General features: G+C 46.2%; 1 protein-coding gene across 1 annotated transcript in view; it reads left to right on the top strand.

The window, feature by feature from the left end:
* Positions 1-540: 540 nt before the first annotated feature.
* Positions 541-14,574, top strand: part of WT1 (WT1 transcription factor) — a 63,538-nt gene continuing 49,504 nt past the window's right edge. The window contains exons 1-3 of the mRNA XM_053287184.1: positions 541-1,079; positions 10,409-10,531; positions 11,522-11,624. Coding sequence (XP_053143159.1) covers positions 680-1,079; positions 10,409-10,531; positions 11,522-11,624 — 626 coding nt within the window. The 5' untranslated portion in view covers positions 541-679. The remainder of the gene's footprint in view (positions 1,080-10,408; positions 10,532-11,521; positions 11,625-14,574) is intronic.

The following is a 14,574-nucleotide window of genomic DNA, read 5'->3' as shown; positions in this document are numbered from 1 at the left end:
TTCCCGCCCCCTCACGCTCCACCTCTGGCCTTGGTTGCGGGGGCGGGGGAGAGGGTCCCCCAACACCACCAGTCCAGTCCACACTGCCTTCTGTGCGCGCGAGAAAGCTCTGTGTGTGTGACTGAGCGAAGTGTGAATGGGGCTCCCGCGCCCGACTGGCTCCTCCTCCTCCTCCTCCGTCTCGCGCGGATAGCCTCGCTCAATTAGCTGGGCTTTGGGGACTTGAGGGCAAAGCCGCAGCTGAGGTAAGAAGTTCAAGGCGGGCCCTTCCTTCAGTAAGTCCATCGCTCCCTTCCTCCTCCTCCTCCTCCTCCCTCGCAGCAGCCAGCTCAGCAGGCCGACGTCTTCCTCGAGTTTCTTCCCGCCTGGCCCTCTCCCCGCGTTGACTCTCCCTCTTTCCGCGCGCTGCTGTCAGTCGGACCAAAGGGCGACCCTGGAGACCAACCTCGCGCTCTCGCTCTTGCCCGCTCCCGCAGGGCTGGAGACGGGGACTTGCCTGCCCAATCCGGACCGAGCGTCCCCTAAAGGGCTCGGCTCGGCAGCCTGGTGCCTTCAGTCAGAGCCGGGCAGGGGCCAAAGCGCTTGGAACAAGTGCGCTGGCGCCGGGCTCAGCGTCGGCGGCACCGGCGGAGGCGCGGAGTGGTTTCCTGCCCCCAGGCGAAAAGTTTGTAGCGAGCAAATGGGCTCCGACGTGCGCGACCTCAACGCGCTTCTGCCGCCCTCGGTGCAGTCCCTGCCGGGCAACGGCAACTGCCCCATGCCGGTGAGCAGCGCCGCGCAGTGGGCTCCAGTGCTGGACTTCCCGCCGGGCGCCTCCTACGGCTCACTAGCCCCGCATTCGGCGTTCATCAAGCAGGAGCCCAGCTGGAGCGCCTCGGAGCCGCTGGAGGAGCAGTGCCTGAGCGCCTTCACCGTCCATTTCTCCGGTCAGTTCACCGGCACCGCAGGAGCCTGCCGCTATGGCCCCTTCCCGCCGCCCCCGCCGCCCAGCCAGGCGCCCTCCAGCCAGGCTCGGATGTTCCCCAACAGCCCCTACCTGTCCAACTGCCTGGAGAGCCAACAAGCCATCCGCAATCAAGGTAAGGTCGTTTCCATTGGCCAGCAAGCGGGGAGGGGTGCCTCCATGGGGCTCGTTGTGCACCGTTTGTCTTAATGGTATCGGCCCGGCTCTGCCTTGCGTGGATCCCCCTCTCTTCCGCTGACACCGCCAAAGTAGTCTCTCCCCATTGACAGCAATGATTGGGAAGGTGGCTCCGTTTGACAGTGCTTTCCGTGGACCAAAACGTCCAGTGCCCAAAAGCTTAGTGGCACACATGCGGAACCGCACAAACCCAAATCAAAGCAAACCCTGCAGCGTGATCCTAACCATCAATCACCATATTTATGGCTGCTTTAAGCCATAGATCATTGCAACTCAACTGATCTACAAACAATTGGCGCACATACTGGCCCAACCTAGCCATGTTTACATGGAAAGCAAGAACTGCTAATTTCAATGGGATACACTTCCAGATGGCAAGTATGCTTTGAACTGAAGCCAAGAGCAATCCTACATACGTACACGTGCCGTGTAAGCCTATGCATGTTTACTCAGAGTAGTAAGTTCTACTAACTTAGATGAGTAAGCGTAAGTAGGATTGCAACCTTAGGACCAAGTTACGTGTTCGTAGGATTGCAGTCATACCTGACTGTGAGTATGTCTGCAGTTCTAAAGGCAAGTAAATTAACGGGATCTACTTCTAAATGAACATACGTAGTGTGTAAATTCACCACCGAAGTGTAAATTCAGAATGTCAAAATTCTTGCACAGTCCTATGTACTCCCCCCGCCCCCAGAAGGAAGTCCTACTGGTGCAGAGGATTTCAGACTTAAAGAATCTTAGCACTGTAAGGATATTATATATTATATGAACAAGATCGGGCTATTCCGGATTAAGTGTGTTGTGAAGTGAGACTAGTCCGGATTAAACGTGTTATGAAGTTTATGTTATGTCTAACGTTCAGAGAAAATTCGATGGATGAAATGGGTTGTGGGATTGTATCTTAGTTTAATCAGTTGTGGTTCCAAAGGAGTAGTCCCATGGGGAGCCCAGCTGAGACTACTCTGGAGTAGGCACTGTGGCCCTTCTTCGGGTGCAATCCAGATTCATTGCAATCACTAAAATATATATTATCGATTTCAAAGAGCGGTGGATGACAATGAGTGCTTTACAAAAAAACTCCAATTTTGCTATTGTGTTTTCTGGCTTTTCAAATCGTTGGGGAAAGTATTGTACCAACCAGCTTTGTCTTTATGTGATTAAAAGTTCTCTTGTCTGTAATATGCGGTGATGTCATGTTTTAGAGCGAGAGAGAAATGCAGTGACATTTCAAGAAAAGAGAAAGTTTCTCAGCAGAGCGATTTTAATTCTGAACTTAACAGGATGCAGTGCATATTCTGGAGCGCATATTTTCTCAAAATTAAGACTTTATTTTGACTTACTCTCTGGTGATAACTGTTTAGGATTGCAGCCTTAATGCTGAAATAACGTTTTCAGTGGTCTTTCGGGTATCAGTCCTCGTGCCAGTTTGTGTTTGTTTACTTATCTATAATCCTGTGGAGCCTGTTGACGCGCAAAGATTTGGAATCCGTGACCTGATCTGATCACGTGCTCACTGCTTTCCCTTTCCCTTTTTAGCGGACAGGTTGTATTAGTGGTACCACTTTTTGAAGACAACCTGGCACATACATACTTGTGCTTTTGACCATCATGTAGAAATGTTTAGTTGATGTTGTAGAAACGAAACTGCGGGAATAACATTTGTCATCATATCCGCGGAGGAGTATACGCCTGATTTCCAAGGACCCAAATTCCAGAAACTGCTATGTACAGCTGGCATATAATAAATTGCTGGAATTTATTATATTCCAGAAGGCTAGAAGTAGAAGCTTTCCTTGCCAATTTATCGACATCGGAAAAAATGTCATTATAACCGAATGGGTTTCCCTCCACTTTCATCTTGAGAAAGCTTACCTACACGGAGAAGGAGTGGTGGTGTACTATACAATTTACCTGCTGAAACTAACGATTTGTGATTTTTATTCGGCTAGCGGTTGGTTGAACAGATGTGCCCACTGTGTACCACCGAATCGCTCCAGAGGTATATCAAAGGTGTGGTTTTAAAAATGCAGTTCTTTGGGGAACAAAGTACTAACTGATGCCACCACCCACACTGGACAGATGATGGAGTGACAGCATCCTGAGCCTATGCATTTTACCCAGATGTAAATCTCACTCAGTTGCAATGGAATTTTACTCCCAAATACATAGCATTGCATTATTAGTCCTTCTGAAAAGAACACACACACACACACACACACCATTTAGAACTGGTGGTTCCTTCTACAGTAATGAGATTTTTAAATCCAGTTAAACTCAAATGCTTGAGTCTGGCGCTTGGAAGGAACTTCTCTTTAGGGAATTTACTTAGAACTGTAAAGTCTGTTGATTTTGGTGGAAATCACAAGCAAAGTGGTATGCTTAAGATTCCCGAGTACTTCGGCTTTACTATGTTAGTGGAGGAAATGATAACTGATGAGTTATTTTTCTAGTCCGCATTAGAAAGAGAGATGGTGACAAACGCCAATCAACCTGAAACAAGTTCCGGATTAAAATTCTAACCATCCCTCGTTATCATCTCGATTTTTTTGTCTATGGGGAAGTAATATCCTCTAGGCATGGGGAATCAGTAGACACAATTCAGCAGTTCCCAGACATTTGATTTGGCTTGTACAGGACAAAGTTCAAGCAGATTGTGCCCTAATCGTTTATTGTGGCATTAATTTTCCTAGGCAATAGCCTCCTTCACTACATACATGAAGTGGAAGCGTAATGGAACTCCTCAAAACAAACCAATTGTGAATTCCATCATTAATTGTTTTTCCTTTAGTAAATGCACATTGATATAAATAATGCTTGGATGGGTGGTGGGAATGGAGCTATATTTGTAACATATTGAGTTGAGACAGTAAAGAAAGCCCTTGGGTTCATTTGGATCAGTTTCTTGGAAATGTGTCCTTGACCTGTGACACATAGCAGCAGTGATTTTAATTAATTTCTAATCAAAATTCATTTAACTGATTCTTCAACAACCAATTCGTGGGGTGGGGGTGGGTGGGAGGTTAAAGGCTTTTTTAACCAAATGCGTGATAGAACGCTTCTACAGATAACAGAGGAAGGAGAAAACCTTGTAAAAAAGTATTTAAAAACTTATACTTTCCAAGATTGCAGGTTATGTGCGTAGGCGATGCCTTATATTATTTGGAGAAACCATTCACTTTTCTATATAGTTGTTTCCCCACCTCTAGTGATCTCTTCCACCTGGCTTGATAGGATTTTGGGGGGAACACTACCTACTGGAATTCTGATATTTGTCTACTGAATGGGACATTTTCTATACAGCTTAAGCCTATGCACGTTAACTCTGAAGTAAGTCCCACTTAGTTCAATGAACCTACTCTCAGGATAGTATAGGACTGCAAACCTAGAATATTCCACATCACTAATTAAAAATAAACCTGTAATATTTCTATGTAATGTGGGAGGGAGTAGCTAAGTCTGAAATCGGAACCAGAGGCCAATTTCAGTTCTTTTGATGTCAATAGTCAAATCCCAGTTTTAATATACTGTATCCGGATATCATTTCACTACTATGTGTGCAAATCTCTCTCTCTCTCTCCATATGTGCCCGTGTACAGTTTCACGCGTGTTTCTAGATCAACAAATGGGATGAAATATACGGAAAGGAAGCCGTAGTCCTAGTGACAGAATGATAAATTTAAAAGTTAATATGAAAAGAATGCCGGAAAAATGAATGCAATCTGTGCTAAATCGAAGTTTTCCCTAGAGAAGCATTAATCAACGCGAACATTTTTTTTTCTAAACAATAACAACAAAACCACCAAAAGTAAATCAGATTAGTACGGGTTAAAAGCACTAAGTAAATATTCTACTTTCACAAAAAGACGACTCACCATTTCATTGATTCTCCCGTGGCTATTTATGGATGAGAAATAACTATTGGGGGCATGCATTTAAGCACCGAAAGAAAGATTGGAGGAAAAATCCGAGACACAGGCAACAATCCTGTCGAAGCCTAGAGATCGCATCCTTATTTATCACAATAATCCAGAATGTTTGAATAATGTCCTTAGTACTTCAAGGACAAGGATACTTGTAACTCGAGAATTTGGGTCCATCTGATTTTTTATTTAAATGCTCATTTGTTTCCTGCACTTATTTTGTAAGGAAAGTAAGAGCCCATACACTTGATTTTAGAAAAAGGATGAAATGAGGAATTTGGACTGCATGGCGTTATGAGCCATTCCCAATAGCTTTCTAATTTTCTTAGGTGACAGGTCCATCCGAATACTAACCCTCCTTAGACTCAGACTTTCCAATCTTCATATACTGGGGAGAAAGAAGAATAGGTTTGTTCATTTTCATTACTACATCAGAAGCGTAGTGGCGAGGGAAAAGTAATGTGTTTTTTGTTTTTTTAAAAAAACACCTCTCTGTAGATGAAAGCTTTAACAAAAACAACCCAACAGCTTCTTTTTAGCTGAGAGGAGTGAGAGAGCAAGGGGCTGGGGGCGGGTAAAAGACAGCTAATGCATGACACCAAAGTGTTTTTGGTGGCTGGGAAAAATTTGGGAAAGCTGGCAAATAATGTTTGGGGGATGAATATAACGTTCTTGCTTTGAATCAGTCAAGGTTGAACTTAAGGTTTTAGACGGGTTTTCCCACCGTGGGAAAGACGTTACCTTGGCGTTTTGTCCAAGGCTTTGGCGGAGGAAAAAACAAAACAAAAAACTTCATGCTTTGCATCCTCTGCCTATTCGAGTCTCCCCCCTCCCGTCACCTCGATTCTTTCACCCAGCTGGGTTCCTCCTACAATTGGACCCCTTTAGAAGATTTTCCTTCTTCACCAGATGTCCAAATTTCAATTATTTTCAGCACGTTTTAATCAGCCCAGCCTCCGATAAAGTCCTAATTAAAGAGACCTCGCTATCAGGAAGCTGGTTCAGAACTCAGCCCCCTTATCGCATTCCTGAAGCTTTGGGTCAGGCAACACCGGAAAATGTGGCCAAAACATCATTCCGCTCAGAGGAGAATTTTGAAGGTCACCAAATAGCTGCCTTTGGGCCAAGAGTAACGACAGATTTGAAGTGTCAGTGTTTCGAGACAAGTTGAAAAGGAAAGAGGAGGACTAAAGGGAGGAGGGAAGCCTTTGCTTTGTGGGTTATGGGTTGCGATAAGGGAGCCCGGAACAGCTGCAGCGTGGAAGTGCGAGGGGTTGGGCAGCGGCCTGTCATCGCCGCTAGTGGGACGAGGAGGAGAGGAGCGACTCTACTGCGCCCAGAACGCGCCAGGCGCACGTTGCAGGCTTGGCGAGGCGCTCCCAGTTCCCTGTGCTGCCGCGGGCCAACTTGGCCGTGGGCAAGGGAAAGAGGAGAAGAAGAACAATACTGAGTACCTTCCTCCCCTTTCGATCAAGGGCGGGGGACTCTGCGTGGCTTTCAGCTACAGTCTTTGTTTTCTGCGTCTAGGGAGGGGCAGGAAAGATTTCCAAAGCGGTTTAGGAAACCAAGTCCTGTTTTCCAAAGACGCAAACTCCTGGATTAGGAAACTGGATTAGGAATCATACCTCTCTAAACTGGCAGTGTTGTGTTGTGCAGCGGGATCCTGTCCATGTGTACTTAGTACTAAGTCTCACAGTGTGTGGGACTTACTCCCTAGACTTCAGCCTTAAACTCCGTTACATCCAGATGCCGAACTGTCACACTAAAGCTACAGTTCTATGCACACTGAGCACCGCGGGTCATACTGTCGAGTAAACTTGCAAAGGATTGGCCTTCACTGGCAGGGGGTGACGGATGGATCGGACTTTAGGAGTGGGAACCGCGACGGCATCCTAAATTGAGTGCATACACCTAACCCAGAGTATTTGGAGATCGCAAAGCAGGGCTGCACCATTTCGGCCCTCCAGCTGTTTTTTTGCACTACCGCTCCCATGATCTCCAGCCACAGTGGTCAATGGTCAGGTATGATGGGAGATGTCTTCCAACCACAGCTGGAGGGCCGAAGCCCTGCCCTAAAGCCAATTAAATTGCAGTTCGCAGACCACTTTATTCTGGAGTATCGCAGTTAGTGTGAATATGGCCCTTCAGAGTAAGCTAAGTTAGGGCTTCGGAGACCAACTAAGCTGCCTTTCCCAAACTAGCTTACCTGGTTACACCAAAACCAGCGAGACTTACTTCCAAGTAACAAACGGGGTGTTAGTTTCACTGCAGCCAAAGCGCCTGACACCCCAGTCCCCCGAATTCTTGGATTCAGACATGCCAATATCAATTTTAGTTGTATTTATTTCGAAGTGATTTGCTCAGAATAAGGGTGTAAAACTTTTAATATGCAAAATGAACTTAGTTCGCAGCCTAAGGCTGTATCTACGGTATGGAATAGCCCCTCTAATTATTTTGAAACGACTGGCATTGGTGCCTGAAGCATGTGAATGGTTCTTTGGTGGCCATTCACTTCCAAGTCAATGTGGATAAAAGGTAAAGCGTGCTGTCCAGTGGATTTCGACCCCTAGCGCATTTCTTCCTATATCGCTGCCTGATATAGTACCAGCGGGATTCGAACCGGCAGCCTTCTCCTTCTCCTTGTTAGTCAAGTATTTCGCCCACTGCGCCACTTAAGGTGGCTAGATTTAAATTCGCATTTGGAATTTATTCCCACAGGACTCCGATCCTAAACATCAACCATTTTATTTGACAATGTCCAGTTGTCGCAGTGGGTTTTACTTTCAGGTAGGCTGCAGTCCTAAATACATTTACGAGGGAGTAGATATATTGAAAACAATGGTATTTCTGATTAAACATGCTGAGGTTGCTTACTCCTAAACACTGTTACTGTGTTCATCTGAAGGAGTGTTAATCTCCTTCAGTCATCGGATTCTTCTGTTTCAAGTGGTGTTTCAAGTGGCTTGTGAATTGGGTTGCAGGTCGATTGCCCTTGAGTACTGTGGAAATCTTTCCCTCCCTCTCAAGTATTAATTTTATCTTTATCAATAATTTTATGATGATTATCATCGCCGATCTATTTACTGTTCATTGAACAAACAGCCCTTTGAACAGTTCACTTCACGGAATGAGTCTGATGAAGTAGGTTATTGCCTAGGAAAGTTCAGGTCACAACAGAAAAGGGTGCAAACACCACCCCGCTCCCCCCCCCCTTGCCAGAAGGTGGCATAAAATTTCGTGTCCCTGTGTTGCCAGCTTGGTGCTGGAAACAAGTGAACTTGTTCTCTAAAAAACTGACTTCAGCGGGGAAAAGGTTAAGAAGAAACTAACTTTTGAGTATAACAGAGATGGAAGAACAAAGCAGAAATAATAACAATCAGCATCTTGTCTGTGTTTATGAAAGCAAGGGCAGATCTTACAAGGGCTACACCAAACATTCTTTGCTCTTGGGGTAAATGCTGATGAGCCGAGAAGCCTCAAAGATAATATTACTTTGTAATTACTTTTTAGCTGAAGTTGTTTAACTGGCTCCAAGTAATTAATGAAAGTTGGTGTCTAAACGCCTGATTTACGATTCGGTGTCACCCTGGGGTCACCAGAGGCGATCCTTTTCCATCTGAATTCGCTCCGTTTTTTTCTTTAAATAGGCTGTTTATTATTATTTGAGCGAACAATTTTCGCTTAAAGTAGGAGGTTATTTTTCATTTAACGGCTTGCCATTTTTATTGCAGACTCTTCAGAAAGTTAATCTTATAAAACGTGAGAAGCTAGAAAGAAGGAGATTAAAGTGTAACTTTTACATGTGAAACGACAGACGAGTTGGCTCAAGAGATGGAGACTTTCCCCTTAAATATGAGGAACGGTTAATGAAAGCATCCCTCTTAGAGCGGGAGGCGACCGGCCAGCGCTTTTCAGGCGCTGCCAAAACTCCTGATTCCCAGTTTCCCAATCTCAGGGTTGACAACCTGGGGGCCTCGGCATCCCAACAGCCCGACTAGGACCTCGATTCTAAACACACGTCACGGGTTTACTTCCAAGTAATTCTACTCTTGATCAGGTTGTTACTTGGCAGTAAATGATACTGAAATCAACTGAACTCCTCCCGTGTGAACTATGTTTAGGATCGCAATCTTATGCAGTTTCCTCACTTCCCCCAATTTGCAGTGCCTTCAGTGCGCTGTCCCACATTTGGCTTCTTACACCCAGAGAGAAAGAGAGAAGCAGTGTTACAAAAGAGAAACTGAGGCACAGCATGGAGGATTCAGTGATGTGACCTGCACCAAGTAAATCTCCATAGTTCTGGTTCTTTTGATGGACAAGTACGTGGGGGCGCCTTTAGGAGTATCTTTCCCTAGAGCAGGCCTGCATGTTTTTGCTGGGCCACAGGTAGCCAGCAACAGCAGGAGCCACAAAGAACCTGGCATTTTGTGGGGCTGACACAGTCAGGTGCCCCCCTGACTGAGCAGGGACAGGGCTTATGTTCTGAGTCACTGGCGTAGTGGGGAAATGCTTGACTAACAAGCAGGAGGTTGCCGGTTCGAATCCCCGCTAGTATGTTTCCCAGACTATGACTATGGGAAACATCTATATCGGGCAGTAGCAATATAGGAAGATGCTGGAAGGCATCATCTAGTACTGTGCGGGAGGAGGCAACGGTAAAACCCTCCTGTATTCTACCAAATGAAAACCACAAGGCTCTGTGGTCGCCAGGAGTCGAAATCGACTGAGGGCAGGCTTTATCTTTATCTTTATCTTTACTCCACATTGACTTTGAAGTGAATGTCCACCAAAGAACCATTCACATGCTTAAGGCACACTTTGCCTTTATCCTTGGTTAAAATTGTGTTTCCTTGGGGGAAGGGAAAGACTCACAAGTAACTAGTAATGGCTTTAATCAATATCTTTAGAATTAATTTTACTGCAATAATAAATGCACCGAAAATTGACCTCAGCCCCCCTCCCCCAGTCATGGTTGTTTCTGGCCCGCTGTGGCATTTGAGTTGTGCACCCCTGCCCTAGAGCGTTTTCGGATGTTATATATAGAAGGCAATGGAGGAGAGGGTGGCGCAAGCAGCCCCCAGGTCGGGGCCAGGCGGAAAATGGACTAAAGGAGTCACTTCCATAAATAGCGAGCGAGCTGTTTTGGTCTCTATCTGGGTTCCTTGCGATGGCTATCTCTTCTTGAAGAAAGGAGCCACCGCCCGCTTGCAAGAGCGTAGGCTGCCTTCAGGCTTTTGACGCCTGCTTGCCTGCCTGGGGGGACATTTCTGGAGGAAGTCACTCCTTGGGAAAGTTCAAGGCCAGGCAATTCAACTCCCTGTTCCTGACAATGTTGTTCTCTTGGCAGGTTACGGCACAGTGGCGTTTGATGGAACTCCAAGTTACGGACACACGCCCTCTCACCACGCAGCGCAGTTTGCAAACCATGCCTTCAAACACGAGGACCCCATCGGACAGCAGACGTCTCTAGGTAACTGCAACAGAAACCTAATGTGCCAATGGTCTGGGGGAGCGAAATTACCCGCCCGCCCCCCACACGAATAAAGAGGTAGTGATACCACAAAAAGTCCCCAAGAAGAATGAGAGCCAGTTGAGCCAGTTATGATCACAGCAGTGGCAAAGAGCTGCCAGAGAATTCTGAGATCTAAACAAGAAGCAAACCCTGTTAGAGGTACTGAAAATCACAACCAGGTTGACAATGCTTGGCGCTGTACAGTAACAACACTGTCCATGAAAACATCTGCATCAATTATAACTAAGCTAAGCACTAAATTCCGTCTCCTGAATATGGCATTCATAGTTTAGTTAAAGCGGAGTATTTGAAGTCGAGAACCTTTAAGTATTAAGTTCCAGAGGTGTGTTATCGGCTAAATACTAAGGGCACAAACCAGTCCAAATAAAGCAATTTTAAATGCCCCCCTCTTCACCAGTGGGAGAGATTTAAGCACATGCTTTCCACTGAAACCAACGAGTCTGAAGGCTTTGGTTGGATTGTGCTCATAGCATCTATAAAGCTCATTTCAAGTATTCAAAGCCGTCTGAACATTGCTTCAGTCTACCACACCTTTTGCAAGGTTGACCGGTGCATTGCTATTTTCATTTTGCCAATGAGAAGCTGAAAAACAAGAGCTGAAGAGAGATCTGAGCCAAGGATTTCCGGGTTGAAGGGCACAGTGCATAGTCATCATTACTTGCCATCGGATTTACTTAGATTTTGGTCAGACCATGTAACAGTTTTAAAGTAATCTAGTTCTCCCCTCCCCACTGATGAGAAAGAGGATCGCTCTCTAAAGGACTCAGCCCCCTTCACCCCCAGTGCCCCTTCTGATGGCACTTCAAGTGTAGTTCCATCCCACCCCCCACCCCCCGCCCTTCCCTGTGTGACTCGGATCTCTCTTTGGAAAAGGAGAGCAGCAGACTCCTGCGGGGAGGTAGTGAAATCTCTCTGGTTTGTCTGCAGGTGACCAGCAATACTCGGTGCCTCCCCCAGTCTACGGTTGCCACACTCCCACGGACAGTTGCACGGGCAGCCAGGCTCTGCTCCTGAGGACCCCTTACAACAGGTGCGAAGCCTTTACTCTGGTCTCCTCCTCCCCGCCCCGTGATTGTGTATATTCCCCCTCCTCCCAGATATTTGGCAAAACAGTTTTTATTGTTAGTACCAACTACTCTGACGCTGCATTGCTGCCCTCCTCCTCTGCTCCTTCCCTCTCGACCCCCTCCCCCACTTTATTTATACAAAAATCGCATAGCCCGCTTCCAAGAATGGAAGAGGATATCTCTTAACTTCGTCACGTCTCCCCTTTCTCGTTCGGGGAATTAATTATAACGAGCGATAGCAGCAAATGCTAAAAAAAAACAAGGTCAGAAAATCGAGCTCCCATCCTCTGCCTTCCTTCGGGCAATGAAAACACGATGTCCTTTATTTCATCCATTGCGAAGGTATTGCCAGCATTATCACACCCAGGCTCGCTCCTCTAAAGGGCAGGAGTCTTATTCCAAAGTGTGTATACTGCACCCCGGCCTTTCGCAGCAATTCAAAGTTGGGGGTGGCGCTGGGGTCTCCTCTCCTCCCCCCTGTGTATTGGGGGCCGCTCTCTGCTAACAAGAACGATCGTGTCACAACCAGGCATCTTCGGAATAAAGATTTGTCTCTGACAAGATGGGCCTGGGGGCATATGGGACACTCCGTTTCCAGGAAGAGCGTTGGGTCCTTGCTACTTATTGTTATCCGGCAATCATTTGGATTTACCTTACTTTACCGAATGGGAGTTTTTGGTGAAGACTCCGATCTTGTCCTCTGGGAAAATGGTGTGAAGAGAGCTCGGTTCTTCTCCTCGAGGCCTCTTAGAATTAATTACATTACCTTCGGCCCTACCCATTACCTCAGCACCTTCTTGGTCTTATGTGTTTGGTTTCACCCCTCCACCGGGGTGGGGGAGGCGATCCAAAGGAGGACCAGGAAGGGAAAGAGGGGATTGGATTGTGCTTTGGGACTGGTCTGTCGGTGAGACGGAAAATCAAGATCCTAATTCCTTTTTCAATTAGTAAAGTAAGATACCAGGGAATGAAATATTTCCCTAATTTGGATATATAGTGGCAGTGGCAAAAGTCCATCCCACTGACAGAGGGAGTGACCGGGTGTGCTCCTTTCCACGAACCCAGAAGGACAGGACAAAAGAGGGGTACTTGAAAACGTCAGGGCGTCTCTGGGATAGACAACATCCCGGAATTCTGGGCTTTTGAAATGAATCAGTGTAAATGGTCTCTTACTGGAGATTAATACCAACTGTGAGAAACTGGCAAGTGCCAAGAAAGGCGAAACGACTGTATTTTTGTGAGCGGTATCATTGTGAGCGGAAGGATTCTTTCTTCTGTTCGCTTAGAATATGTGAGGCGCTTTTAAAATCTTACGTACAGTAAACCCCCAGTCAAAATCAATAGGCATCTTTGTTTATTGCAGTAGGATGGGGAACGCATCCCCTTAAACTACACTCATTATACCCCCGAGATGTGGATCACTTTCACAGCAGTATGGCTGCCTTTAAAAACAAGCCTTCTCTTTGAGGCCGGTAGCTGTTGCTGTTTACCGGGGGGTGCGGGGCGCCGGGGAGGGGCACCCTTTACTGTATGTGAATTTGCTTAGGAGCCAGAACAGAATCCTCCTCCTCCCCTCTCCCCCACCTATGCTTCAACTTTTGGTGAACTTGGAACCAATCCCACGTCTCGGGAGCTGCTAAGAAACGTGTGCACACAAAAACAATGTACCTCTGCAAAGGGGAACTGTACAGGCTTGGTTATATCACTGCTGATTAATCAGCGTTGGGCAGCAAAAATATTGTGTCACTCAGTTCCAGAAGCCCTTTTACTTGCAAACCGAAATTGACGTCAAGGGAAGGAGGCGATGCGGTAATAAACGAAGGAAAGAAAAAGCTCATCCAGGCTGAGATTAGTTTACACAGTATTAATAATCGTGGCGGAGAATTTCTTTTTTCTAGGTCTAAAAACAGGATTTTGACAGCGCGATGCTCTGCACGATCATTCGGAGTCGAAAATAAATTTACCTAAGTTCAGTGGAGTTACTCCCAAGGTAGCGCGCACAGAACTGCCACCTGAATCAGGCATTAAAGTCCGGGTTGAGTGGAGAGCTCCTGATTAGCTCATTTCAGATTAGCGAGACTTGCACCTCAACATAGATAGTTAACCGACAAGGTAAATCCTGCAACGGCTATAGAATGTAGGCAAAGCAAGGGAGAGGCCAAAGACCTGAGGACAAAGAGTTCTCCTCTGCTGGAGTTCGCGTTGCATATCAAAGTGCTGGACTTGCTTCATTAAGCATAATTAGCGCGAGTCAAAATGTGGGGTGTCAGCCGTGGAACCGAAAAGTATCCTTTAGGTTCCGCTTGTTGCTTACACAACTCGGTGCCAAAAGCAGTTGCAGCAAACGGAGCTTAAAGAGACGTTTTGTAACCTCGGCTCTGGGGTGTAACCAATTCCGCAGTCTATTCATTTATGGCCCCCTCTCCTCCCTGAACGGAATCCCACAGCAATGCGCTTCGTTCGCTTCGCAGATTGCGCGCTTTTTAATACTTTGTCTACCTCAGGTTGATCTGGCGGGTCCTGTTGAATGAACTTCAGTGATGATTTGTTCATTCCAAATGCAGCAAGAGATGTACCTTCCTATAAACTACTTTTCTTCGTAATTTGCTTTTGAATGAGTTCCTTTGCCTCTCACATCTCGATCTTCTGAGAGGGGAAGTTTCAACCGATTAGCTCAATAAGATTTTTCCAGTTCATGTGTTTATGATCGGAGGTGCGTGACATTGCCTCCCTACTAGTTGGTTAAGGCATAAGTGAATTTGATTAGATCTTACAAAGGCATGCACAGGGATAAAGTTGAGTTTCTTTCTAAACACGGTTGGATAGAATAAAATCAATGAGGAAAATATTTTGATGTTTTCATTAACAAAACATAGGTGTGCTGGCTTTGTATACTGTGAGAGACAAATAGTT

The sequence above is a fragment of the Hemicordylus capensis genome, chromosome 1 (assembly GCF_027244095.1).
Source record: "Hemicordylus capensis ecotype Gifberg chromosome 1, rHemCap1.1.pri, whole genome shotgun sequence".
NCBI lineage: Eukaryota > Metazoa > Chordata > Lepidosauria > Squamata > Cordylidae > Hemicordylus > Hemicordylus capensis.
Note: the sequence above shows the minus strand (reverse complement) of the source record. Positions and strands in the feature narration are given on the sequence as shown.